This window comes from Amblyomma mixtum, chromosome 1 (genome assembly GCF_055824585.1).
Source record: "Amblyomma mixtum isolate Tamu chromosome 1, ASM5582458v1, whole genome shotgun sequence".
Lineage (NCBI taxonomy): Eukaryota > Metazoa > Arthropoda > Arachnida > Ixodida > Ixodidae > Amblyomma > Amblyomma mixtum.
In genome coordinates, this window is record NC_143012.1 from 158,298,416 (window position 1) to 158,324,559 (window position 26,144).

Sequence of the window (26,144 nt, forward strand, 5' to 3'; positions counted from 1 at the left end):
TAACCGACAATGCAGGGGCTTAAAACTAATCACTTATATGAGCCCAGAAAACGTATTTCGCGTTTATACATCGGGAATGCTTTACACCAGAGTGTCACATTGGTGAATAGGGTAGAGGTATTATGTGTCTATTTCTGCCAGCAACAGTACTTGTGCTGCATACAGAGTCCACTTGAAACCAGGATAAAACAAATAAAGTAAAATGCAGTCAACTAAAATACTTAAATGACTTCAGCGCGTTGCGAAACAAGTAAACCAGATATGCCAACATTTCAACGCGCTCCATATTTCTATGTCCTGTCGACAATGACGAATTCATTTCTTTGCAACGAGCCGTTGCAATTCAACACCACTGAACGAGTAACAAGCGTTGTAAATAATTTTTTTGCTTCCTAAGCTTGCGTCGTTGATTCTGTGCTGTGTTACTTGTAGATGTTGGATGTTGTGTTGATTGTGTGTTCATTCAGTCGTTGATTCTCTGTTGGTTTACTAATAGATGTTGGATGTTTTGTTACGCTTTGTTGGATGTTGTGTCCTACGTTTTCCCTGTTCAATCTTGCTTATTCCGCTGACAACGTACAGGCGCAGTTTCTTTTCTCTTGCACTAACCGCAAGCCAGTAGTGCGCGTATAGGAAATACCCTGCCAGACTCTCTCCGAATTTGTTATGAAAATAGTATACGCAAAGTAGGTACAAAAAAGAAACAAATCGCCAGATTACGAAAACTACTTCGTACCGGACTTGCTCCAGCCTTCGTTGTCGATGAGCTCGGCGGTTTCTTTCGGCCTCTTGTAGTAACTCCTGACCATGGACACGCAGCGGTAGCAGATTTCTCCTATTTGATGTGGACCAAGTTTCTGGCCAGTGCCCACATCTACCACCTAAAAGTGCACAAAAGGTAATATCAAACTCTTTGGGCCCAAAAGAAACATCTTTCCTGTTTGAAACGTCCATTACGGGTAATCAATTGGGGTTCACTAGAAGTGCAGAAGTGTGCCTGAGTATTTTTCACAGCACGATTTTATCATGCATTTAGTACACACCATAGGTGCATTAAGAAATGAAGTGGGTTCATTAGGCGGTAGTTAATATTTATCCCATTTGGAGAACACTTAAATGCCTCATGGATTAAAGAAATATTCAGGTCAGCTGCAAGAAACTACGTTGGTTTAATATGAATTTAATATATTGATTACGCCATAACACTAGTCGTGAAAACGTTCACGCTTCTTAAAGAACTAGAACAGCTACTACAAGTGTTTAAAAAGCTAAACAGGTGGCTACCCGTACTCCTGGCGACGTAGCACACAGGTAACTTTTCGGGCACGACGTAGGGCACGGATCATCGCCAGTCTTCAGTAAGCCGGACCCTTAGGGAATGAAGAGATTAAGGAAGTCCTGCATTGAAAGCGTGGATGCTAAAATGCTGTTAGGCAGTCTTACTGCGGTATAGCGGTGTAGTAATTCAACATTTGTGGCGACATTACAGCGCCGAAGCGCAGTGTACACGACAGAGCCGTGATGCAGGACGCCACATAGGTTTCCGAAAAAAAGCGGCAAACAGCGAGCGTAGCGCGGTACTCTTCTTCAAAGTTGTGTTCTGGATGTGTCATTGCCTCGTTTCGTCACAATGATTTATAAGTGCACATTTTCTGTGGCGATGTAAAAACGAGGTATTCTCGAAAGCTCTACAAGCAATGTCCCGTCTCCTCAGTGACAAAGGGAAGAAACCCTAGAAAGCGAGTAAAAAGTAAATGGGCTCTCATATGTTCGTTGGTAGTGCTGTAAACTCTTGCGATTGACGTTCGCATCGTTCACAGTACGAGCTTGTAAGGCGTACCCACATGCTGCGGTGTCTACAGTAATAACGTAGCCTCCGAAACAGTACATATGTCGAGCCGAGTGGTTTCGAGTGCTATCCTTTTTACGCCATGGAAAAAACTGTAGTCAGTGATGGTCCTTTTGTGAGTTTAGATTTGAAAAATGACAGCTTTGGGAGGGATTGGTGACACACTATTACGAATGCCATGTTTTGTATGCAGTACTCTTTCGCTATTGTGCGATAAAGAAACTTTTGATGGGAAGGAAATTTTCGTTGCTGTTAAACCTTATTTGATGTTCAACACAAAACGAATCCAATAAAATGACTGATATGTGTGCCTTGTCCAAGTCCAATCGATCCAGGGTCAATCCTACTTGGAACGCAGAAATTGGAACAGCAAGGCAGTTTGAAATATCATTTGTTTATTTTGTTGCCAGAAAAGTGTTATTGTAGACATGATACGTATTACTACAATACCTTTGGTGGAATCTTCAATCGCAAATGTAGTGTCATGTTGCCCTAGGATGCTTGAGCTAGCAGCGAAGCTTGGAATACTTTATGCACTATTTATTTATGACTGCTAGCGCTAGCACGAGCCATGTTTCGTTGACAGAATCTCGTTACATATAAACGCAATTGTCCACAGGCAAAGGATTCGTTCTAAAACTTTTCAAAGGGTTTCTAGTACACGCAAGTTAAGATCGGGCGCTCTTCAACCAAACATTTTGTTTCGGCGATAATGTTGGATATTAAGACCAGTTGATGCGGTGTTTAACTATATCTTAAGTATCGAACACAGTTTCTGAGCAGCTCCGGGCCTTTAATGCGCTTTTATGAGCAAACAAAAAATGGCAACATAGTGTCACATAAGGCCTTCCAAAAAGCAGCTGTGGCATTTCATTAAGGAGCTAAGCATACTTTCTTGAAATTGGCATAAAAAACATAAAAGTAGAAAAGACATTAGGCCCAGTAGGCTATTTCAATTTGTGTACACTGTATTTGTCAAGGTAACTGTTCGTAAATTTGCACAATGTATGGGCTGAATAACCCATCTGATAATCATGTTTTCTGAAGGTGTAGTTGGCAATGAGTCAGTCACATTCTGATGCGAATAAAAAATTCAGAGGATAAAAGCCGCCCGGTTTCTTTACTAACGAAGTGCATTTGAATTTGAGGAAATAGCGGTGGATAAACAAATTTTGAGCCTTCAGGCGTCCCTAAGAATCCTATGTAAACATGTAAGAAAATACGTACGAATACTCGTAAGCCTAGAGGGGCAGACAGAAATTGTTTCTACTAAAGTGTAATCCAGGGAAATGTAGTGCTTCCTTGGTTATTAATTTTCTATTCGTATTCATTATATTCTAAGCAAGATCTATTTAGCGCGGGAAGCTGGGAACATTTAAGCGCTACCTTTCACACGAGATTATTTCCAGAACGTGCGAGTTCTGGTCGGCTTTCTCCTTGCGAGCTACTCAGGGGAAGAATTACACAAAATTAAAGTTGAAATATGCATGAAAAACACAGCGGCAGCCATAAACAAGAAATGGATACCCTTATATGTAGCTTTGACCCGTATGAATCAAGAATGACAGTTTAGCACAAGTCGAAGTACACAGCAAGTCGTGGAAGCATACGACTATGCAGACCAAGAAATAGAGCTTTAGCGTTCAACCCCCAGCTAAAGAATCAGAAAGAATTATGGAGCGTGTGCCTCGGATAAATGTCAGTGAATTTCGCAAGACAAACTAAAAAAATGCCATTGTGTAAGGTGGGATTTGTTCAGTGAAGCTTCACAACGGGAGCAGGGCTAACAGCCGTCCGAGGTCAGCTTTTCGACAGGAGCGTGCACCAGGCGATGGCACTGCGACCCAAGAGTATGCCCGTCGTCTTCTTTACAATGGCCCCGGACATAAGAGGAACCATCGTGGCGACTTAAGAGGCGGACAAGACAGCGGGGTCGTGGTATGTCTTCAGGCGGTGTATGTGGATAGTCTCACGGCCGCGGCGTCTGAGATCAGGTGACGACGTGAGGGGCTCAACAATGTAGTTTACGGGAGATGTTTGCTGCAAGATGCGGTAGGGCCCGTGATACCTAGCGAGCAATTTCCTGCAGAGGCCCGGAGTACGGGAAGGTGTCCACAGCCAGACAAGAGAGCCGGGCGAGAAATGCTGGGGAGGTTGATCTTCATCGTGGCGGGTTTTCTGAAGTATCTGGGTAGCTGTCGTTAGTGACCGGGCGATCTGGCGGCAGTCTTCTGCGTGCCTGGCGGCTTCGGAAACGGTGGTACACTCAGATGCGTCAGGCTGGTAGGGGAGAACGGTATCAATGGGAACGGAGGGATGTCGGCCGTAAAGGGGAAACAAAGGAGAAAATGCGGTTGTAGACTGTGTAGCAGTATTGTACACGAACGGGTGGATGAGGTCCCAGTTCGTGTGGTTCGAACCAACGTACATAGCCAGCATGTCCCCCAGAGTTCGGTTAAAGCGTTCAGTGAGGCCGTTTGTCTGAGGGTGGTAAGCGGTGCATATCCGATGGATGACGTTGCACTCATGGAGAAGACCTTTGATGACGTCAGATAGGAAGACGCGGCCTCTGTCGATGAGGAATTCACGAGGGGCACCGTGCCGAAGGATGAATCGACGCAGAAGAAAGGATGCCACATCCTGTGCCGTGGCAGCACAGAGCGCGGCGGTTTCAGCATACCTCGTTAGGTGATCGACGGCAACAATGACCCATCGTTTGCCAGAAGCAGTATACGGGAGGGTCCTGTATAAACCAATGCCAACGCGGTCGAAATGGCGAGGCGGACAAGACAGCGGCTTCAACTCGCCAGCAATACGGTTGGTGGGTTTCTTGCGGCGTTGGCAGTCGAGACAGGCGCGTACATATTTCAAAACGAAATTGTACATGCCACGCCAGCAGTATCGGAGGCGGAGGCGCGTGTAAGTCTTGAAAAGGCCCGAGTGACCGCATTGGAAGTCAGCGTGAAAACAGGAACAGATATAGGACCTGAGGTGGCGAGGTATGACGAGGAGCCATTCTCGTCCATCACAATGCTAATTACGGCGATAAAGCAGGTTATCTCTGATCTCAAAATGTGAAGCTTGACGGCGCAGGGCGCGGGATGGTACAACCGCCGAGGGGTCGGAGAGAAAGTCGAGAAGAGCACGAATCCAGGGATCCTTGCGCTGCTCAGAAGGCAGGTCACTGATGGTGAGAGACGGAACAGGGGCGTCGATTTCGCAGAGGCTGGCAAGTTCGGCGGGGAGCGAGACAAGGCGTCGGCATCCTGATGCTTGCGGCCCGATCGGTACACGACTCGGATGTTGTACTCTTGAAGACGTAGCGGCCATCGCGCCAGGCGGAAGCCAACAAAGGGCGTGATGATCCGTAACGACGTCGAAAGGACGGCCGTACACGTAAGGGCGAAACTTGCCGAAGGCCCACACAATGGCGAGGCACTCTTTTTCAGTCACAGAGTAGTGAGACACAGCCTTGGTAAGTGTGTGGCTGATATAGGCAACAACATATTCGTCGAAGCCAGATTTGCGCTGGGCGAGCACTGCACCAAGTCCAATACCACTGGCACCAGTGTGGACTTCAGTGGGGGCCGCCGGGTCGAAATATCGCAAGATGGGTGGTGCCGTGAGGAGACGACGCAAGGTGTTGTAGGCGTCGTCGCATGCGGGTGACCAAGCCGAAAAATCAACATTGGTGCCGAGCAACTGAGTCAAAGGGGCAGCTATTGAGACAAAGTTGCGAATGAAACGCCTAAAATAAGAGCAGAGCCCTAGGAAGCTGCTAAGTTCCTTAGTGGTGGAGGGTTTGGGAAACTCAGTCACGGCTCGAAGTTTCGCATGGTCAGGGCGTACACCATCTTTCGACAGAACGTGACCTAAAATTGTCAGTTCGCGGGCAGCAAACGTGCATTTTTTTAAGTTCAGCTGCAGGCCTGCGTTTCTGAGGCATGTCAAGATGTGCTTTAGGCGACATAGATGCGTTTGAAAGTCGGGCGAAAAGATAACTATATCGTCCATGTAGCACAAGCATGTCTTCCACTTGAGACCACGCAAAACGGTATTCATCATTCGCTCGAAAGTAGCAGGAGCGTTACACAGACCAAAAGGCATGACGTTAAACTCGTAGAGGCTGTCAGGGGTCATAAACGCGGTTTTGGCACGATCTGCAGCTGCCATTTCGGCCTGCCAATAACCAGAACGCAAATCAAGGGAAGAAAAGAGCTCCGCGCCTTCTAGACAGTCCAGAGCGTCATCATTACGGGGCAAAGGGTAGACGTCTTTGCGTGTGATCTTTTTAATGCGGCGGTAATCGACGCAAAATCGAACGGAGCCATCCTTCTTTTTGACGACGACAACCGGTGAGGCCCAGGCGCAGGTGGAAGGCTGAATATCGCCGCTCTGAAGCATGGTGTCTACCTGTTCTTCAATAACTCGTCGTTCAGTGGTGGAAACATGATATGGGCGCTGGCGCAGAAGGCCATGGGCGCCGATGTCAATGCGGTGCTCGACAGTCGTCGTGCGTCCCAAAACACGTTGGTGGCAATCGGAGGAGGAGCGAAACGCCTCAAGAAGCGCAAGAAGCTGGGTGCGCTGAGTTGGCGGAAGGCTGTCGTCAATAGAGTGAATGAATAGGTCGGTCGACAGCGTGGCAGGCGCTGGAGTAGGTGAGCTGAGGGCGTCCATGGCGACCGGCGATGACTCTGCGGCAGCGTCGGGGTGGTTGAAAACATAATCAAAGAGCTGCACGGTTCCGACACACTCCCCGCGGCGCAATGCGAAGGGGCTGAAAAACGGGTGTAAGACCCACAGTGCGGTGAGGCCGGCGGATAAAGTGAGCAGGGCACAAGGCAGAGGCAGACAATGGCGGCGTAGAAAAGTAGGAGACGGCGTGAAGATGACACTGGCCTCGCGAACAGAGTCACAGGAGAGAGGCACAATCACGGAAGAGCACGCAGGAATATCGGTACTGTCGGCGACAAAAGCTTTGGCAGAAACAGGGGCACCACAAATTTCAGGCTCTTGCTCGGGATTCGGCAGCGTAGAGGAAGCTACTTGTGCCCGAGCACAATCGATGACCGCGTCGTGGAGCGATAGGAAGTCCGAGCCCAAGATGACCGAATGCGAACAGGACGGCAGAACGATGAACTCGACCAAATATAAAATATCTTCTATGACTACTCGAGCAGTACACGCTGCTAACGGCTGGATGAGGTGAGCACTTGCAGTTTGTAACGACAGGCCAGAAAGGGGCGTCTTCATTTCCTCAAAGAGCGGCAAAGCGCTGCATCTATGACAGAAACCACAGCACCGGTGTCGACAAGCGCCATGACAGATACGCCCTTTACAAAAACTTCAATTAAATTAGCGGCAGACAAACGAGGCCTTTCAAATTTCGACGACTGCTTAGTTCTCGCCTCAGGAACTGCGGCACCTAGTTTTCCTCTTGAGGGGTCGAGGGACGCCGTCGCATCGGAGAGATTGAGCGCCGACTTGGAGAAGGCGAACGGCGTCCAGAGAAGGCGGTGCGCTCAGGAGAAAAAGAACGGCTTAGGGGCGGCTCAGCAGGAGGCGAATACTGTCGCTGGGACCAGACACCGGAAACTTCTGAACGTGGCCGTGAGGCGTTCACGCGTCGACGGCAAAGCCGCGCCACATGACCTGGCAAGCCGCAGAAGTAGCAGATCGGGCGGTTGTCGGGCGTGCGCCAGGAGTTGCCCAGTTAAGCTGGCGGTCGAATGTTATCAGGCGTGCCCCAGGAGGTTTGCAGATGAGCAGTCGGTGGAATAAAAACAGCAGGCTCTCGAAAAGAACCAGGAGGCGGAGCATAGGTAGGTGGTCGAGGTCGCGCAACAACCTCCGCATAGGTCAGCGGGGCCGTGAGAGGTGTGGGCTGAGGGGCTTGCGGGAGAGCCTCAGCGACCTGTTCTTGAATGACGTGCCTCAGATTCGGAGTTATGAGTGGTGATGGCTCTTGATCGCTTGAAATAAGCGAGAGCTGCCGAGAAACTTCTTCACGGATGAAGCTCTTGATTTCCGGCAGGAGCGATGACTGGCCTCTTGCATCGTTCAGGCCAGCAAGCGAGTCGATGCTCGTGGTGTGTTCGCGTGTCAGAGCCCTCTGCTTGCGTAGTTCGTCGAAGCTCTGACATAGGGTGACGACTACGGCGACGATGCGCTGGTCTCGCGCCAACAACATCTGAAAGGCGTCGTCATCAATGCCCTTGAGGATATGCCTGATCTTGTTGGATTCGGTCATCTGTGCGTTCACCCGCTTGCACAGGTCCACAACATCCTCGATGTAACTCGTGAAGTTCTCTCCTACCTGCTGCGACCGCGCACGCAAGCGCTGTTCGGCATGGAGTTTTCTGACAGCCGGGCGGCCGAATACCTCTGAGAAGTTCGTTTTGAAAACGGAGCATCATGTAATGTCCGCCTCGTGGTTCCGCTACCACTGATTTCCCACGCCCGTCAGATAGAAAATCACATTGTTCAGCTTGGTTTCCGCTTCCCACTTATTGTATGCACTCACCCGCTCATACGATGTGAGCCAATCTTCAACATCATGGTCGTCCGTTCCGCTGAAGATAGCGGGGTCCCGCTGGCGGAGAGAACCAGCGCAGACGACGGCGGCCGGGCTCACTTGTACGGCTTGGTGGGTCGAAGGCATCGCGGTAGGGGTGGCGTTCGGCTGCGGAGTTCCAGGGTGGGAGGATATACCCCGCATCTCCGCAAAATGTAAGGTGGGATTTGTTCAATGAGGGTTCACAACGGGAGCAGGGCAAACAGCCGTCTGAGGTCAGCTGATCGACAGGAGCGTGCACCAGGCGATGGCAATGCGGTTCGCGCGTATGGCAGTCGTCTTCCTTACAATTGGAAGAAGCCCCGTCCAGCAGTGAAGTAAAATAAGTTGTGGTGATACATTGCACAGTTGTTATTGCTGTACTGAGCAGTATAAAGTGAAACGAGACCTCTTGGCTTCTGCGATGGCCACACGTAAAACACAAATATCCTACTATGAAATTACTCAGTTTGCAAGCTCACAGAAGGATTGGGATGTTCAGCTTCTACATAACATTCTGTGAAAAGCACTCTGCGAATCTACCAGTATCTATCGAACAAACTCCCCAAGACACAACAAATTCGTCTGGGATTTCATTCTGAGCTTCAGTGCGCAGAGATGTGATCTGGTCGTTCTCTTTTCCCATGGTACCGAAGACCCTACTCATGATCTAAACCAAAGATATCTTTTTTTGCATTATATTTGCACATGCTGTCATATATTCAACAGTCATTGCCATCTTATCAAAGAACTCTTCGTCTCACCAGTACAGAAAAGAACGTACCTTTACTTCCACCATCGTTGCCGGCACGCCGACGTCAGTACCGCTTTGGGGTTTGCCGATTTTCGGGGGACTTGTAATGATGCCGCAAGACTCGGTCATGCCATATTCATTCATTAAGTTCTCTATTCCAAGGAATGCCTTACGAGCTGCGTCTGCCACAGGCGTTGGGAGCACGCTTCCACCCACGAGGAGGCCTCTAATACTAGGTAGACACCGGCCTGTGCGCTGCATCTCGCGCAGCACAGCTTGTAGCAGGGACGGAAAAAGTACCGTAGCCGTCGCCTGCAGGAAACAAATGTAGCAGTAAGCAGAAAGACGGTGGCTGAGACCGTCTTTGCAGTAGCGCTTTTAACACGTGCGTGAAACCTTACGTCAACTCCACTGCTAATACACATGGGAGGTGGTCGGTCAAATGTTTTAGGGGAATCCCCCAAGGTGGAGTAGATTTGTAATAAGGGAGTAATTACTCATTGGCATCCACCCAAGCGCAGCCATACGGCTACAAAAGAAAGCTATACAGCTTTCTCAGAAACTTCGTAGTTAAAGAAAAATTCGTCCTGGTCCGGGGTTCGAACCCGGAACCACCGCCACACCGGAGCAGTCGCTCTACAAATTGAGCTAACCGGGACGGCAAGCTTATGGTAGGGCGAGAGCGAATTGATCAGTAACTCGAAGTGGGAAGAGTGTTGGTCAAATGTTTTAGGGGAATCCCCCAAGGTGGAGTAGATTTGTAATAAGGGAGTAATTACTCATTGGCATCCACCCAAGCGCAGCCATACGGCTACAAAGGAAAGCTATACAGCTTTCTCAGAAACTTCGTAGTTAAAGAAAAATTCGTCCTGGTCCGGGGTTCGAACCCGGAACCACCGCCACACCGGAGCAGTCGCTCTACCAACTGAGCTAACCGGGACGGCAAGCTTATGGTAGGGCGAGAGCGAATTGATCAGTAACTCGAAGTGGGAAGAGTGTTGGTCAAATGTTTTAGGGGAATCCCCCAAGGTGGAGTAGATTTGTAATAAGGGAGTAATTACTCATTGGCATCCACCCAAGCGCAGCCATACGGCTACAAAGGAAAGCTATACAGCTTTCTCAGAAACTTCGTAGTTAAAGAAAAATTCGTCCTGGTCCGGGGTTCGAACCCGGAACCACCGCCACACCGCAGCAGTCGCTCTACCAATTGAGGCAAGCTTATGGTAGGGCGAGAGCGAATTGATCAGTAACTCGAAGTGGGAAGAGTGTTGGTCAAATGTTTTAGGGGAATCCCCCAAGGTGGAGTAGATTTGTAATAAGGGAGTAATTACTCATTGGCATCCACCCAAGCGCAGCCATACGGCTACAAAGGAAAGCTATACAGCTTTCTCAGAAACTTCGTAGTTAAAGAAAAATTCGTCCTGGTCCGGGGTTCGAACCCGGAACCACCGCCACACCGCAGCAGTCGCTCTACCAATTGAGGCAAGCTTATGGTAGGGCGAGAGCGAATTGATCAGTAACTCGAAGTGGGAAGAGTGTTGGTCAAATGTTTTAGGGGAATCCCCCAAGGTGGAGTAGATTTGTAATAAGGGAGTAATTACTCATTGGCATCCACCCAAGCGCAGCCATACGGCTACAAAGGAAAGCTATACAGCTTTCTCAGAAACTTCGTAGTTAAAGAAAAATTCGTCCTGGTCCGGGGTTCGAACCCGGAACCACCGCCACACCGCAGCAGTCGCTCTACCAATTGAGGCAAGCTTATGGTAGGGCGAGAGCGAATTGATCAGTAACTCGAAGTGGGAAGAGTGTTGGTCAAATGTTTTAGGGGAATCCCCCAAGGTGGAGTAGATTTGTAATAAGGGAGTAATTACTGATTGGCATCCACCCAAGCGCAGCCATACGGCTACAAAGGAAAGCTATACAGCTTTCTCAGAAACTTCGTAGTTAAAGAAAAATTCGTCCTGGTCCGGGGTTCGAACCCGGAACCACCGCCACACCGCAGCAGTCGCTCTACCAACTGAGGCAAGCTTATGGTAGGGCGAGAGCGAATTGATCAGTAACTCGAAGTGGGAAGAGTGTTGGTCAAATGTTTTAGGGGAATCCCCCAAGGTGGAGTAGATTTGTAATAAGGGAGTAATTACTCATTGGCATCCACCCAAGCGCAGCCATACGGCTACAAAGGAAAGCTATACAGCTTTCTCAGAAACTTCGTAGTTAAAGAAAAATTCGTCCTGGTCCGGGGTTCGAACCCGGAACCACCGCCACACCGCAGCAGTCGCTCTACCAATGGAGGCAAGCTTATGGTAGGGCGAGAGCGAATTGATCAGTAACTCGAAGTGGGAAGAGTGTTACTCCCTTATTACTCCCTTATTACAAATCTACTCCACCTTGGGGGATCGCCTTAAGCCAGAATAAAGTATGCACTGAGTGCTATACTTAAGTGAGGAGGGCAAAGATGTATGAGCACACCTTTTACTCGCCAGATGAGCTGAACATTACGGTTTCTAATTTTGAGTCTTCCACACTAAAATGTGTACACCTAAACGCAACATCTGTCCGCAACAAAACTTTTTCTTTAAATCAATTCTTGAGTAAATTTTCTTTTAGCTTTCTGTTATTATGTTCAGCGAAACATGGAGCACGAACGAGAGTGACGTTTTCAGAATGAAGGGCTACAATACGTACTATGTCAACCGCCCTTGTGGTCGCGGAGGTGGCATTGCAATCCTCACTTTGGAACAAATGGACATTGAACTGCTTGATTCATTTAGCATAGTGACTCCAGACTACGAAGTGTTAACTTTCATTGCAGATAAGGTAACATATTCGGTCTGTTATCGATCACCAAAAGGTCATATTTAAACATTTTTTGATTTTTATGGAGGCTTTCTATCATTTGTTGCAGAGAACAAGTATAAGGTGATCGCCGCGGGTGATTATAATATTGATAGGGGCGTTAACACTCTTATTAGTACAATTTTTAGCAACCCTTTCATCTGATATGGTTTTGACAACGTTAATAATGTACCCACCAGGATAATAACTGAATATTGTGAGTCAGTGCTAGACATATTTATAACAAACCTTTCACCACAAGATATAAAAGGTGGTGCCCTGTCGTGTTCCATCAGTGATCAGCTTTCCGTGTTCTTTTGTTTCCAAGTTGCCCGCACTCTAAACTGTTCGTCGGCTGACAGTCTTTACCAGCCAGTAACTGATACGGCTCTCAACGCGTTTACAAATGAGCTGCTTCAAATAGACTGGCGCGAAGTTCTGAATATACATGATGCTAACAACGCCTACGATTTTTTAGGTACCCTCAAAAGATTGTACAATTCTGAGTTTCCTGTTAAACGGCACAAAAAGAGTAGAAAAATTTGAAAGCCATGGGTTGCACATGAACTGTACCAAGAAATCAAAGCAAGAGATAAGCTCTACAGAGAGTTCTTAAACACCCGCAACGCTGATGATTTGACCGCCGTTAAAAGGTATCGGAACCAGCTAACGAAAAAGCTGCGCACTGCACGTAAAGAGTATTTCTCGCGTTTTGGGACGGCAAAAATGTGCAGAGTGAGTTGCTCTGGGACAAATTAAACACGCTACTGCGTCGCGATAACCAACGTAGCTGCATTTCTAAACTACCAATTAATGGCTACGTTTTGCATGAGGCGGAACTGGCTGATGCTTTCAATAGTTTTCTTACAAGTATGAGTACTCCACGCAGTTCCTCAAGTGCATGTAGGTATATCAGCACGTGGAATGAAAAATCAATATTTCTACAGCCAGTGAGTGAACAGGAAGTAATTTCAACAATACAAAATTAAAAAGACAGCACCAGTAGGAATATCGACGAAATTGAAATAAAACCAGTAAAGTATGTCGCAGATGTCATAGCACCAGTTCTAACGCATATCTTTAATAAATGTCTGACGACATCAACATTTCCGGTGAAAATGCAAATTGCAAGTTTTTCTGACCACTGCGAATCAATAAAGAAACACCAGTTTGGGGTTAGGAAGAATATGTCTACTGAAGTAGCTCTGATTCACCAGAAGGAATATAGTTTAACGCAGTTTGAAAGCAAGGATATAGTAGCCAGCCTATTAGTCGATTTTTCCAAGGCGTTCGACTTGGTGAATCATAACGTTCTACTGCAGAAGTTGGACTTTTACGGTATACGAGGGTGTGGATTACAGTTATTACAGTCATATTTATCCCATAGATGTCAAGTAGTCCAAATAAACAACTCGCGATCACGAGTCCTGCCACTGCTTTGTGGTGTTCCACACGGCAGCATATTGGACCCCTTGCTATTTAACCAGTATATTAATGACATCGTTAACATTAACCAGAACGCCAAATTTATTATACACGCAGATGATACTAGCATATTTTTTCTGCTAATAACATCGATAAACTCATCACTGATTGTAATGAAACCATAGTCCAACTGCAGCAATGGTACCCATCCAATTACATGAAGATTGACGAAAATGAAACAAAAGCGGTTGTTTTCCGGCCGAAAAATAAACCTGTTTCTCCTCATGCTCATATTGTTTTAAACTCTCATCCTATTGACCTTGTTGACCATTTCAAACATCTTGGTGTGATATTCACTGCAAATATGTCGTGGGAATCTCATGTGAATTTTGTATTACTGAAACTTCCTCGAATAACTGGTGTAGTTGGTCGTCTCCGATATATGCTTTCTACTAAAACAAAAATATTGTGAAGAGAGGTTTATTGGAAAGCTCGAAGGACTGGCAGCGAAACGATGGCACAGGCTGATCGAGTAGCGGCGGCACCAGAACAGAACCAAGAGCGAGCTCGAGCTCTCCATGCGCGCGGCCGCCGGTATCGGAGGACGCACAAATCGCTTCGTCGTCGTTGGTGCTGGCGCACTGCCTTTTTCATTGCAACTATTGGTCTATAATTCTCTTTTCTGTTCACATGTCAACTACTGCCAGCTTGTCTGGGGCACAACTACATTCTCTAACACACGAAAATATTCCATATGCAAAAACGATATCTACGTCACGTGTACACTGCTGGCTACAATGCAACCACTACAGAATTTTTTCACAGTGCTCATATTACCACAGCCCACAAGCTATACCGTTACCGTTTGAGTGCTCGGTTTAAATATGAAGTGACAAAAAAATATTCATAGCCTGGATGCCTTGGCACATTTAGAAAGAAATGCGAAATGCTATCAGACTAGACATGGCGAAAACTGGAAGGTTGCTGTAGCGCGCTTGATTTCTGGTAGGGAGCGATTGTGTTATTCTCTGCCATCTCTGTTAAAGTACTATCAGTCACTGAATTTTGATTTATTTAGTTGTTCCACTGTTAAACTTAGAGACATGTTTGCCGATTGACTAACCTGATTTCATCTATTCTGATGGTTGTGTTACCTAGCTCTGAACTTTTTTCCTTTATTCTGCACTGATGAAGTGTCTTGATTTGTTTATCGTTTTTTCATTATCTGGGGCTGCCCAGACGCTGCCTTATATATGGGGCTGCGGACTCGTCCAGCTGCCAAGTGGTAGCTTTTTTTCCTTTGCCGTCCATCTGTAGCACCGATGGAAATAAAGATTTGATTTGATTTGATTTGATTTGAGCTCCCCGTCGATCTCGAGGTGAAGGCCAAACACTGCCTGTCGACCCGCGGTATCTGCGTGCCGTCAAGCTGTCAAGATCTCAGGGGTGGGAGAGATTTCCAGCAGGAGTCGTGAACGGACCACGAGTAGCTCTGATTTCTTACCCGCAGCGGTGGGACCGCAGCAGGAGGCGTACCACTGGACCACCTATACGGCTTCTTGAGGGGAGTCTGGCATGTCGCCTTCCAGTCCTTTCATTGCCCAAATGGTAACGTCATGCGCGTAGAACTCGTGGTGTGGGTTGCAGACACGTGCCAGAACAGGGGCGAGGAGGCAGCCCTGTCATTGACCCGTTAAACAAGGTCGAGGAGAGCACCGATGCTTGCGATGCCCCCTCCCCGTAAGGCAGATCGGACCCTATTGGAGAGTTTCAATCCTAGGGTGGCGGTGCGGTGAGAGAAGAATGTCAGTATGTACTTTTAGGTGCGCTCCCAGTAGTGCGATGAGGTGAGGGCGTCAAATATCGCACCCTGCGGACCCTCGTGAAAGGCCTCTCTGAAAGCGAGGGCGCTTTCGCGTGCCTGATCCGCACAGTGACAATCTAGAACGTCCTGTTTTCGTAATATAAGAAAATCTTGGGTCCATATATTGTAACAGTTGCTACACAGAAAAGTAACTGCAGCGGCTGAACGAGGGCACCAGAGAAAACGGACCTCCACTTCAGCGTCGTCTACTTCTTGCGGCTGCGATCTTTTTCCTCTTCTCCGTCCAATCCTCGTGTCACTGCCCCCTCTTCAGGAGCATCGCCCCGATGCGGTGGTACCGTCAGACCGAAGAAAAAGTGTTCAAGAGTTGCACCACGAGTCTGACATCACGGAATATGACTAAATGCAGCCGGAAAGTCACTCGGGGGGTCGCTCGTAGTACGGCTTTATTTGCACCACATGCACAACGTCGCTGCGCTTGCCGTTGTACGATGAACGAGCTGGCGAGGCTGGTGCAACTTCGTACGTTACGTCGCTGAGGCGGCGGACAACAAGGTAAGGGCCGAAGTAGCGGCGCAGTAACTTTTCGGACAGCCCGCGGCGACGAACGGGCGTCCAAACCCACACATAGTCGCCTGGGTTGTAGGTAACGTGGCGGCGTCCAAGGTTGTAGCGGTCAGCATCGATCTGCTGCTGACGATGAATGCGGTGTCTGGCCAGTTGCCGCGCTTCTTCCGCACGCTGAACATAGGTGGCGACGTCGACATCAAGTTCACTCTCACTGTCAGGGGGGTCCACGGGTAGTATAGCATCCAGGGGGGTGGTAACCTGTCGACCGAAGACTAATTCGAACGGAGTGAACTGCGTCGTCTCTTGCTGTGCGGTATTATACGCGAATGTTGCGTATGGAAGAATTTCGTCCCATGTCTTGTGCTCGATATCAATATACATGGAAAGCATGTCGGTCAAGGTCCTGTTGAGGCGTTCCACCAAGCCGTTTGTCTGCGGGTGGTAGGCCGTTGTACGTCTATGGCTGGTGTGCGTGAGCTTGAGTACAGCCTGAGTGAAGCGGGCCGTAAATGCAGCTCCACGGTCAGTAATGATAGCTGCAGGAGCGCCATGACGCAGGACGATGTTGTGGACGAAGAAGTCGGCGACTTCAGCAGCAGTACCGTTTGCAAGTGACGCGGTCTCAGCGTATCGGGTCAAATAATCTGTGGCGACCGCAATGCACCGTTTTCCTCTGGACGACTTCGGAAAAGGGCCGAGGAGGTCTATGCCAATTTGCTGAAAAGGGGTCTTTGGTGGTGCTATGGGCTGCAGAAAGCCTGGTGGCTTTAGAGGAGGAGATTTGCGCCGTTGGCAATCCCGGCATGTTGTTACGTATCTACGCACGGAGTGTAGTAAATTGGGCCAGTTATACTTAAGCCGAATCTTTGCCAGTGTGCGACTGACCCCCAAGTGGCCGGCGGATGGTTCATCATGACAAGCGCTTAAGATTTCGGAGCGTAACTGGGATGGCACAACAAGCAGAAACGTCTCCTTGTTGCTGTCAAAGTTGCGCTTGTAGAGGACTCCACGCCGCAGAATGAAGGACTGTAGTCCACGGCGAAACACACGAGGTACATGAGCATTCAAACCCTCCATATAATTAACGAGTGGCGCCAACTCAGAATCTGCTCGTTGAAGCTGCGCCATACGGGAGATGCTAATGGCACAAAGAGTAGGGCAATCTTCGGTGATGTCTTGCGTAGCCGGTTCCACGGGCGCACGTGATAAACAGTCCGCGTCTTGGTGCTGCCGACCCGATTTATAGGCGACCGTAACGTCGTACTCCTGTAAACGGAGGCTCCATCTAGCCAACCGGCCGGAAGGGTCTTGAATGCTGGCTAGCCAGCATAGCGAGTGATGATCGCTGACAACACGAAACGGTCGGCCGTAGATGTAAGGTCGAAACTTACTCAGAGCCCAGATGACGGCAAGGCACTCCTTTTCTGTCGTCGAATAGTTCCGTTCCGATCGAGAAAGTGTGCGGCTCGCATAAGCGATTACTCGCTCTGCGCCGTCCTGCCACTGTACGAGGATCGCTCCGAGGCCGACATTGCTGGCGTCAGTGTGGACATCAGTCTCTGCATTCTCGTCGAAATGAGCTAGTATTGGTGGACTTTGAAGGCGGCAGCGGAGTTCCTCGAAGGCTGCGTCTTGGGCACTTCCCCATACGAAGGGTGTGTCATCTCGAGTCAAGGCAGTCAATGGCTCAGCTAGGCGAGAAAAATCTTTAACAAAGCGGCGGTAATACGAGCAGAGGCCCAAAAAACGTCGGAGGGCCTTCTTGTCGGTTGGGCGTGGGAAACGGAAGACGGCGGAAGTCTTGTCGGGGTCTGGAAGAACACCTTGTGCGCTGACAACATGTCCTAAGAAACGGAGCTCCTCGAAGGCGAAATGGCATTTCTCTGGCTTGATAGTTAGTTGTGCAGACTGGAGGGCTTGAAGGACAATGCGCAATCGCTGCAAGTGTTGTTCGAAGCTAGACGAAAAGATGACCACGTCGTCCAGGTACACAAGGCACGACTGCCACTTCAAACCAGCTAAAACAGTGTCCATCATGCGTTGAAATGTGGCCGGAGCGGAGCAAAGTCCAAATGGGAGCACCTTAAATTCGTACAGACCGTCGGGTGTCACGAAAGCCGTTTTCTCGCGGTCTCGCTCGTCCACCTCGATCTGCCAATATCCGCTTTTCAGATCTAAGGAAGAGAAGAACCTGGCGTCCCGGAGTCGGTCGAGGGCATCATCGATCCTCGGGAGTGGGTATACGTCCTTTTTGGTAACATTATTCAGTTTCCTGTAATCAACACAGAATCGCAACGTGTTGTCTTTCTTTTTCACCAGGACCACCGGCGACGCCCACGGACTTGTTGACGGCTGTATAACATCGTCTGCAAGCATTTCATCGACTTGCGTTCTAATAGCTTCGCGCTCTTTAGGCGAAACGCGGTATGGACGCTGACAAACTGGTGGCGTGGTCGAATCGGTGACAATGCGATGCTTGGCTACCGGCGTACGTCCAACCTTGGAGCTCGCCGCGAAGCAATCTTTAAAATCAGGTAGCAGCGACGACAGAAGGTTCTTCTGATGAGGTGACAACTCCGGGTTGATTTTAACCTTCTGAAGGGCGTTACTTGGTGCGCCATCGTCGTGAAGATTCACCTGTACGGGGCACAGATTCGGCAACCTATCCACGTCGTCGAGAAAGGCGACGGCCGTTCCCTTGGCGAGGTGCTGAATTTCATTCGTGAAATTCGTCAGAAAAACTGTCGCACAGCCGTCATTCAGTTCGACAAGACCGCGCGCGATAGCCACACCCTTCTCGAGCAACAGCGAAGGGTGACTGTCTGCAATACCTTCGTAGTCGTGAAACGAGTCGTTCCTCACTAACACCAGTACACTGGACCGTGGTGGCAGCATTACGACGTCTTCGACTATACGCAGAGCGTTGACTCCTGGGCCTTCTGTGTCACTCTGCGCCACGTCTTGCTTCGTCGAAAATCTGACTCGCGCCTCGCGGAGATCGATCACAGCACCGTTTGCCTGTAGAAAGTCGAGGCCCAGAATCAAATCTCTCGAACACTCGCTCAAGACGACGAATTCACCCACGTAGACGAAACCGCGGATGCAGACTCGGGCTGTGCACCTTCCGGCCGGGCTAATGAGGTGACCTCCAGCTGTGCGAATGCTAGGGCCCAACCATGGTGTCAAAACTTTGCTCAATTCCTGGGCGAGGGTGTGGCTCATCACTGAATAGTCAGCACCAGTATCAAGTAAAGCCATGGTGTCAGTTCCGTCAATCGTCACACACAAATCAGAAGTAGCGCGTCGGATGCTGTCGCTACCCTGCCCCGGTGAGGAATCAGCGTATCGGTATATCGGCGGCGGAGGATCTTCAGTTTTCCCGACAGCAGCGGCCTTGCCTCCGGAGACCGCTGGAATTAGTTTTCCCGATGTGGACTGGGAGAACGCCGCTCAGGGTAGCCGGCGTCTCGGCGAGGGCTTGGGGAACGGTAACGCAGCGGAGATGACGACCTAGGATCGTAGCGACCGTATGTCCCAGGCCTCTGACGGGCCGACAGATGAGCTTCAATTTCGAATGGTCGTTCGCCGTTCCGGGGGCAAGGGTCGTCGGGCGCAAAACCACGCAGACCCACTCGGCGGTACGGGCAGGCCCTGTAAAGATGTCCCGCCTCACTACAGTGGTAGCAAAGGGGCCGCCGGTCCGGTGCACGCCACACATCACACTTCCGTGGCCGCTGGTAAGCTGGTCGATCAGGCACACGGGAAAGACCAGACGGCTGCGCTGCGTGAGTCGCAGTATTCGCGTCGTAGCCTGACGTTGGGGCCCGGCAGAGGACAGACGCATAGGTAGGTCTGACCTGTCTGTCTTGGGATTTCAGGCAGTTGTTGCTGCTGTGCTGCTAGGCGCACCTCGTCCCGGACGACTTCAGACAGCGATGTAACAGACGGCGCGCTGGGAGGCAGCTGGAGGGCTTGTAATTCCTCCCTGACGATCGACCTGATTAGGTCCCGTAAAACGGCCGCATCACTCCCTAGCGGCATCGAAGAAACAGCGGACCCAAGCGTGCTTACATCCCGATTGTACTGCCGGGCTCGTTGCAGGAGCGTCGTCTCCATGGTAGTCGCTTCCGTGAGGAATTCGGCAACAGTACGCGGTGGACTGCGCACAAGACCGGCGGAAAGCTCCTGCTTGACCCCGCGCATGAGGTGGCGAAGCTTCGTCTCCTCCGCCATGGATGGGTCAGCACGCTTGAAGAGGCGTGTCATGTCCTCCACATACATGCGGACGCTTTCGTTAGTCCGCTGGTTACGGGAGCGAAGCGCAGCTTCAGCTTTCTCCCGGCGGTCTGCGTTGGGGAATGTCGCTAGGAGATTTTGGCGAAATGCCTCCCAGGTGGACAGGTTGCTCTCGTGGTTCTCGTACCATGTCCTAGCGGAGTCCTTGAGCGCAAAATACACGTTATGCAGCTTACGGTCGTCGCTCCAGCCGTTGTAGCGGGCGACCCGCTCGAAGGTGTCTAGCCAGTCTTCCGCATCTTCGTACACGTCACCGTGAAAAGATGGCGGTGTTCGCGGCGTGTGGTAGAGGATGGGCGCCGGGGACCTACTGTCTGTGGCCATTTCCGGTGGGACCGCCGGTCGAGGCTGCGTCATCCTCGTCGGGTTGGCAAGAGGCCCGAACTCAGGCGACTCACCGCGGAGGCGGCGGCTTGGGCGCTGATGGACCGGTGTGAGTTCCGTCTTTATCTCGTAGGCGTACGCAGGTCGGGAAGCGTACCCAGCACTGCTCCACCAGATGTGTAACAGTTGCTACACAGAAAAGTAACTGCAGCGGCTGAACGAGGGCACCAGAGAAAACGGACCTCCACTTCAGCGTCGTCTACTTCTTGCGGCTGCGATCTTTTTCCTCTTCTCCGTCCAATCCTCGTGTCAATATGTGGCACGAATCCGCATAGAGTGTCTGGAAAAAACGACACTGGTTTCAATGAGGCGTTGAAGTCGTGGCAGTACGGCACGTTCGCATACGTTCGAATAGTTTCCTCAAGATGGATTTTACAAATAGTGGTCTTAGATTTTGTACTGCTAGCGCTTTACAAGGCTTGAGAACTAATGAACTTAGTGTAAGTTACGGTTACGATCTACTTTGTTCTGCATGTTAAATTATGAACCAAGGTGCTCCCCTGGCACACGGAAAAAGACAGTTCGACAAGCACACGTGCGAACTTTCAGCTGTGTATTGCAGCATAGCAACATATGTATTTATAATAGCCACCAACGTCCACTTTCACGACTTTGTGTTTAGCAGCTTACGGTACAGAAAATCCAACTCGACTTTATACAAGTTCGTCAAAGCACCGCTTGCAGATTAGCTAGCTTTTTTTTAACGGTATGCCTCTGACACAACAGCGCCTTTTGAGTCTCTCTGCTTGTTAGAACCTCCTGTCTGTCAAATCGTGCCTTTCACTTTCACGTCGTAATATGCGAGACCAAATTGGCACATTTATCGTGATTTTTTTCCGACTTTTTGTCGTGCTCCTTAAGCAGCTGGTTAAGCAGCTGGTACGAGCCATTGCATTGCAAGTGAGAAATTTATGACAGTAATATGCCATTTATGGTTAATGAGCGCAAAAAGACGAAGAGAAGAAGACGACAGCACGACACTTGTGTCGTGCTGTCGTCTTCTTCTAGTTAACCATGGATGCGTACCAACTAGCCCAACTTCTTACGTTAAAGTAATATGCCAGTTTTGTTATGCATGCTGACATATGTGAGTGCGAGGCACGATTCAATGGAGCGAGTACTCCAGGCAGAAGCAGTAATCTAAAGGCGTGAGTTGTGTTAGCGGCGTACTGTGTCAAGAAAAAGAACAGCTAATGCGTAAGCAATGCATCGAGGAACTTTACGAGGCCGAGTTGCATTTTCTGTGAAGACACGATAAGGCGGCGCGATAATTTTTGGCAATTGCGAAGCACAAAGTTGTGAAGGAGCGCGTGGCTGCAAGTTGTGCGGCGAACCTCATTCGGAGAATGTGAAAGCACTGATGTCTCCTTCTTATTCGTCGACTCTCTGCTTCACTTCACACTGTTTGCCTCTCTTTTTGCCTCATTTTCTCGCGTTTGAGGATTTGCATCTCTCTTTTTACTGCTTCCAATTTTGATTTATGCCCCTATTTCCACGTCCTAGAACTATATGCACGCCCAGGGCTTTTTTGATGCCTGAACGACCTTTTGGCCTTTAATTAATCAAATTAATCAATTAAATTTGGTATGCAATGATATTTTATCTTCCCCTGTTCCGTGGTTGTGGTTTTTCCCACAATTTTGGCATCTACTACTCATATCCGAGGGTTAATTGGTTTGTTCATAGAAGGTTGTGGCCAAGTACTACACCAGGGTGGCCAAATCCTGTTCTGATTAGGAAGTGCGTTGTCGGTTCTGGTCACCGAAATCAAGCCGCACTCCAAGCCTGGTTATGCAGTTCCATCGACACGCGGAGTTTTTTTTTTTTACCCGGTGGAGAATTGCGTGGCACCGGGATTCGAACCCCGGACCTCTTGCACGCGAGGCGGATGCTCTACCTCTACGCCATCGCTGCTATAGCTTAGATTTGAAGAGGGAACGGAGGAAACTGGTGAAACGAAAGGCTATTAACGAGTTAGCATTAAGAGAGAAGGTAGAGGAATTCATAATGTAGCTCCAAAACAGATTTTCCACTTCAACTGAAGAAGACGACCGTAGTGTTGAAACAATGAATGATAATCGTACAGCTATCGTTACAGAGTGCGCCGCAGAAGTAGGTGGTAGGATGGTTCGACAGGATACCAACAAGCTATCTCAGGAGACTAAATATCTGATTAAGAAACGTCAAAGCATGAGGACGTCTAACTCCACAGACAGGATAGAACTAGCAGAACTATCTAAGTTAACAAATAAGCGCAAGGTAGCCGACATAGGAAAGTTTAACATGGAGAAAATCGAGCATGCTCTAAGGAATGGAGGTAGCCTAAAACCAGTGAGGAGAAAACTGGGCATAGGTAAAAACCAGATGTATGCGCTAAAAGACAAACAGAGCAATGTCATCAGCAATATGGATAAGATAGTTAAATTAGCCGAAGAGTTCTACACAAATCTATACAGTAGCGAATGTAATCATCAAGTTACTGAGGGAGGCAGTCGAGCACAGCAATGGGACACCCCGCCAGTAACGAAGGAGGAAGTAAAGAAAGCCTTAGGAGCAATGCAAAGAGGGAAAGCAGCTGGTGAGGATCAGGCAACAGCAGATTTGCTGAAGGACGGAGGAGAGCTTGTGCCACAAAAACTAGCCACCCTGTATACGCAATGCCTTGTGACCTCGAGAGTACCAGAAGCTTAGAAGAACGCTAACATTATCTTAATTCATGTGAAAGGAGACGTCAAGGACTTGAAGAATTACAGACCGACCAGCTTATTGTCCGTTGCCTACAAGGTATTTACTAAGGTAATCGCTAATAGAGTCAGGACAACCTTGGACTTTAGTCAACCAAATGATCAGGCAATTACAAAATGAACAAGGGAGGGGAAAACCTCAGGTTGCTAGAGCCAACGTTTCGACAAGGGGACTTGTCTTCGTCTGGGCAAAGCGTTCATCATCGGCAGGGATTAAATAGGGCCTTCGCTCCGAGGAGGAAGGCCCCGGGGGTGGGGAAGGAAAGTGGTGTGGGAGGGGATGCGTGTTAGGAAGGGGAGGGAGGTGAATCATGATTCCTTAGGCTGCAATAGTGGAACAACTTATATCCGGGGGGTGTATAATGAACAAAAGGCTTTGAAGGGGCTGCGACGGGGGAAGGGGATGAAGCGCTGGGTGAACCTGCAAAACTCAGATAAAAGGATTAGTCAGCGTGGTACAGGAAAATGAGAACAAGGAAAAAAAAAATAGGCTGGCACTGGAAGGAGAAAGGAAGGGGGGCATTTCCAAGGAAGGACAAGGCAGGGGGGGGGGGGGGGAAATGGCTCGTGTTCAGAGAAAGCCAAAAAGTGGGGGCGGAGGGGGTAACAGGAGTGTCATGGTTTCCGAGAACTGGTAGTAGGTGATTAGGAGAAAAAAAAGGTGAACAAAGGGAGAGGGTGACAAGGCCGGAAATGGGGTGGAAGATATGACGTGGGAAGGGTGCAAGGAGCGACAGTATACTTATGTGAGGTTCTAGGAAATAGTCTGACCACGTGCAAGACATTTCTTAATTTAAAATTATGCTGACCCGGGAATGTACCTGAGAGATTCCAGGTTTCCTCTGGACATGTTGATCCCTGTTGGTTGCAGTGTTTTAAATTTGTGGATTAGGAATGCTTCTCTGTATTTTCTGTCTCTAGTCGATTTGAAGCCTGACTGAAGAATGAACAATTTGAGTTCGTCGAATTTGTGATGGCGTTGATTAAAATGGGTCGACAGTGCCTTCTGTTCATTCCGTGTTGTGTCAGCCCGGTGCCCGTTTAATCTGGCACTCATTGTTTGTCCGGTTTCTCCGATATATTGTTTCTGGCAGTAGGAGCACTGGAGCATGTAGATAATATTGGACGATGTGCACTCAAAACTGGTCTTTATATCGAAACTGAAATCGCTTGCCGTACTCTTAACCGTAGTCATCATCATCATCATCAGCCTGACTACACCCACTGCAGGGCAAAGGCCTCTCCCATGTCTCTCCAATTAACCCTGTCCTTCGCCAGTTGCGGCCACTATATCCCCGCAAACTTCTTAATCTCATCCGCCCACCTAACTTTCTGCCGTCCCCTGCTACGTTTGCTTTCTCTTGGAATCCACTCCGTTACCACTCTTAACCGTAGTGTCCCTTTGTAAATGTTTGCATGTCTTGCATCTAGGTCGAGAGCATGAAGTTACTGTCGGTGGTGGTTTCTTACCGAGCCTAGCATGCACGAGGATGTCACTCAGGTTTGTGTTGCGTCTGTATGTTACCCTTGGTGCGTCGGGAAATATTTTCTTGATACGGTCGTTACCAGTTAAAATGGGATGGTATTTCCGCAGGATATTGTTTATGTTTGGAAGCGCGTTTGAGTATTTCGTTATAAGTGCAGGAGGTCGTTGACTGTTAGCTTTTGTTCGTTTTTTAAGAACTACATCTCGTTTCAAAGTGGTTGCTCGTTGGAACGCATTATTAAGGGTTGTCTGTAGATGGTTTCTGGTGTTTAGTGTGTTTTTTAGCGAGTGGAGGTGTTTCAGGTAGTCATCATCGTCGCTACATACTCTTCTTAGTCTCGTTGCCTGTCCTACGAATATACCTTGTTTGCAGTGTCTTGGATGATGGCTAGTGAAATCTAAGTATTGTTGTCGGTCAGTAGGCTTCCTGTAAAGTGTGGTTTTGAGCTTGCTATTTTCTAAATGGACAGTGGTGTCAAGGAAATTGACTTGCGTTTTCGAGGAGTTGAAGGTGAATTTAATGCTGGAGTGGCATGAATTGAAATGTGTGACGAATGCCTTCAGGGTCTCAGCCCCATGCTCCCATATCATGAAAATATCGTCTATGTACCGCAGGTATATGAGTGGTTTTTTTAGAAATGAATTTAGAAGTTTAGATTCTAGTAGCCCCATAAAAATTTTCGCGTAGGTGGGTGCGAAGGGAGTGCCCATGCTTGTTCCAAATACTTGAAGGTAGTAAGAAGAATTGAATTCAAAGTAGTTGAGTGTTAGTACCAATTCAAGTAGCGTGAGGTACACTTCAGTTTCGTGCGGGTGAGGACTTTGAGTTAGAATTTTTAAGAGTGCGTCGATACCTTCATTAATGGGAATATTTGTGTACAAAGCGGCGACGTCAAGTGTGACAAGTATGCTATCTGCTGGGATAATGGAAGCGTCATTCAGAGACTCTATTATGCGGAGAAAGTGCGGTGTATCCTCGACAAAGGAAGGGAGGTGGGTGGGAATATCGGCAAGATAGTTGTTCAGGAAAATTGATAAGTTCTCTGTGGGCGTGTTATTGTTTGAAACGATAGGTCTGCCGGGAATATCTGCGGTAAACAAGTCTTCTGCGGAAACCTTATGGATTTTGGGAAGTAGGTAAAAGCGTCCTGCCTGTTTCTTTAGCGGATTTAAGAAGTGGTAATCGGACTGCGTGATTAGTTCTCTTGATAGTAAGTTTGCCAGTTTGTTCAGAATCAATTTGCAGAACTAAGAAGTGGGATCTGAATCTAATTTCTTATAATGACAAGGGTTGTTAAGTTGCCTAAAAGCTTCTTTTTTGTATTTTTCGGCTGGCAGGATAACTATGCTACCTCCTTTATCTGCAGGTTTAATGACTATATCGGTTCTAGAAGCTAAGTGGTTCAGAGTAGCCTGTTCC

General features: G+C 48.7%; 2 protein-coding genes across 2 annotated transcripts in view; both read right to left on the reverse strand.

Moving 5' to 3' along the window:
* Positions 1-26,144, reverse strand: part of LOC149369494 (uncharacterized) — a 147,168-nt gene that overhangs the window by 31,655 nt on the left and 89,369 nt on the right. The window contains exons 7-8 of the mRNA XM_089558863.1: positions 9,190-9,471; positions 737-881 (exon numbers count right to left, since the gene is read on the reverse strand). Of these exons, the coding sequence (XP_089414989.1) occupies positions 737-881; positions 9,190-9,471 (427 nt within the window). The remainder of the gene's footprint in view (positions 1-736; positions 882-9,189; positions 9,472-26,144) is intronic.
* On the reverse strand, positions 7,490-8,513 carry LOC149369496 (uncharacterized). The gene is given in 1 exon segment (XM_089558864.1): positions 7,490-8,513. A coding segment is annotated over 1 exon segment (948 nt). The 3' UTR covers positions 7,490-7,565.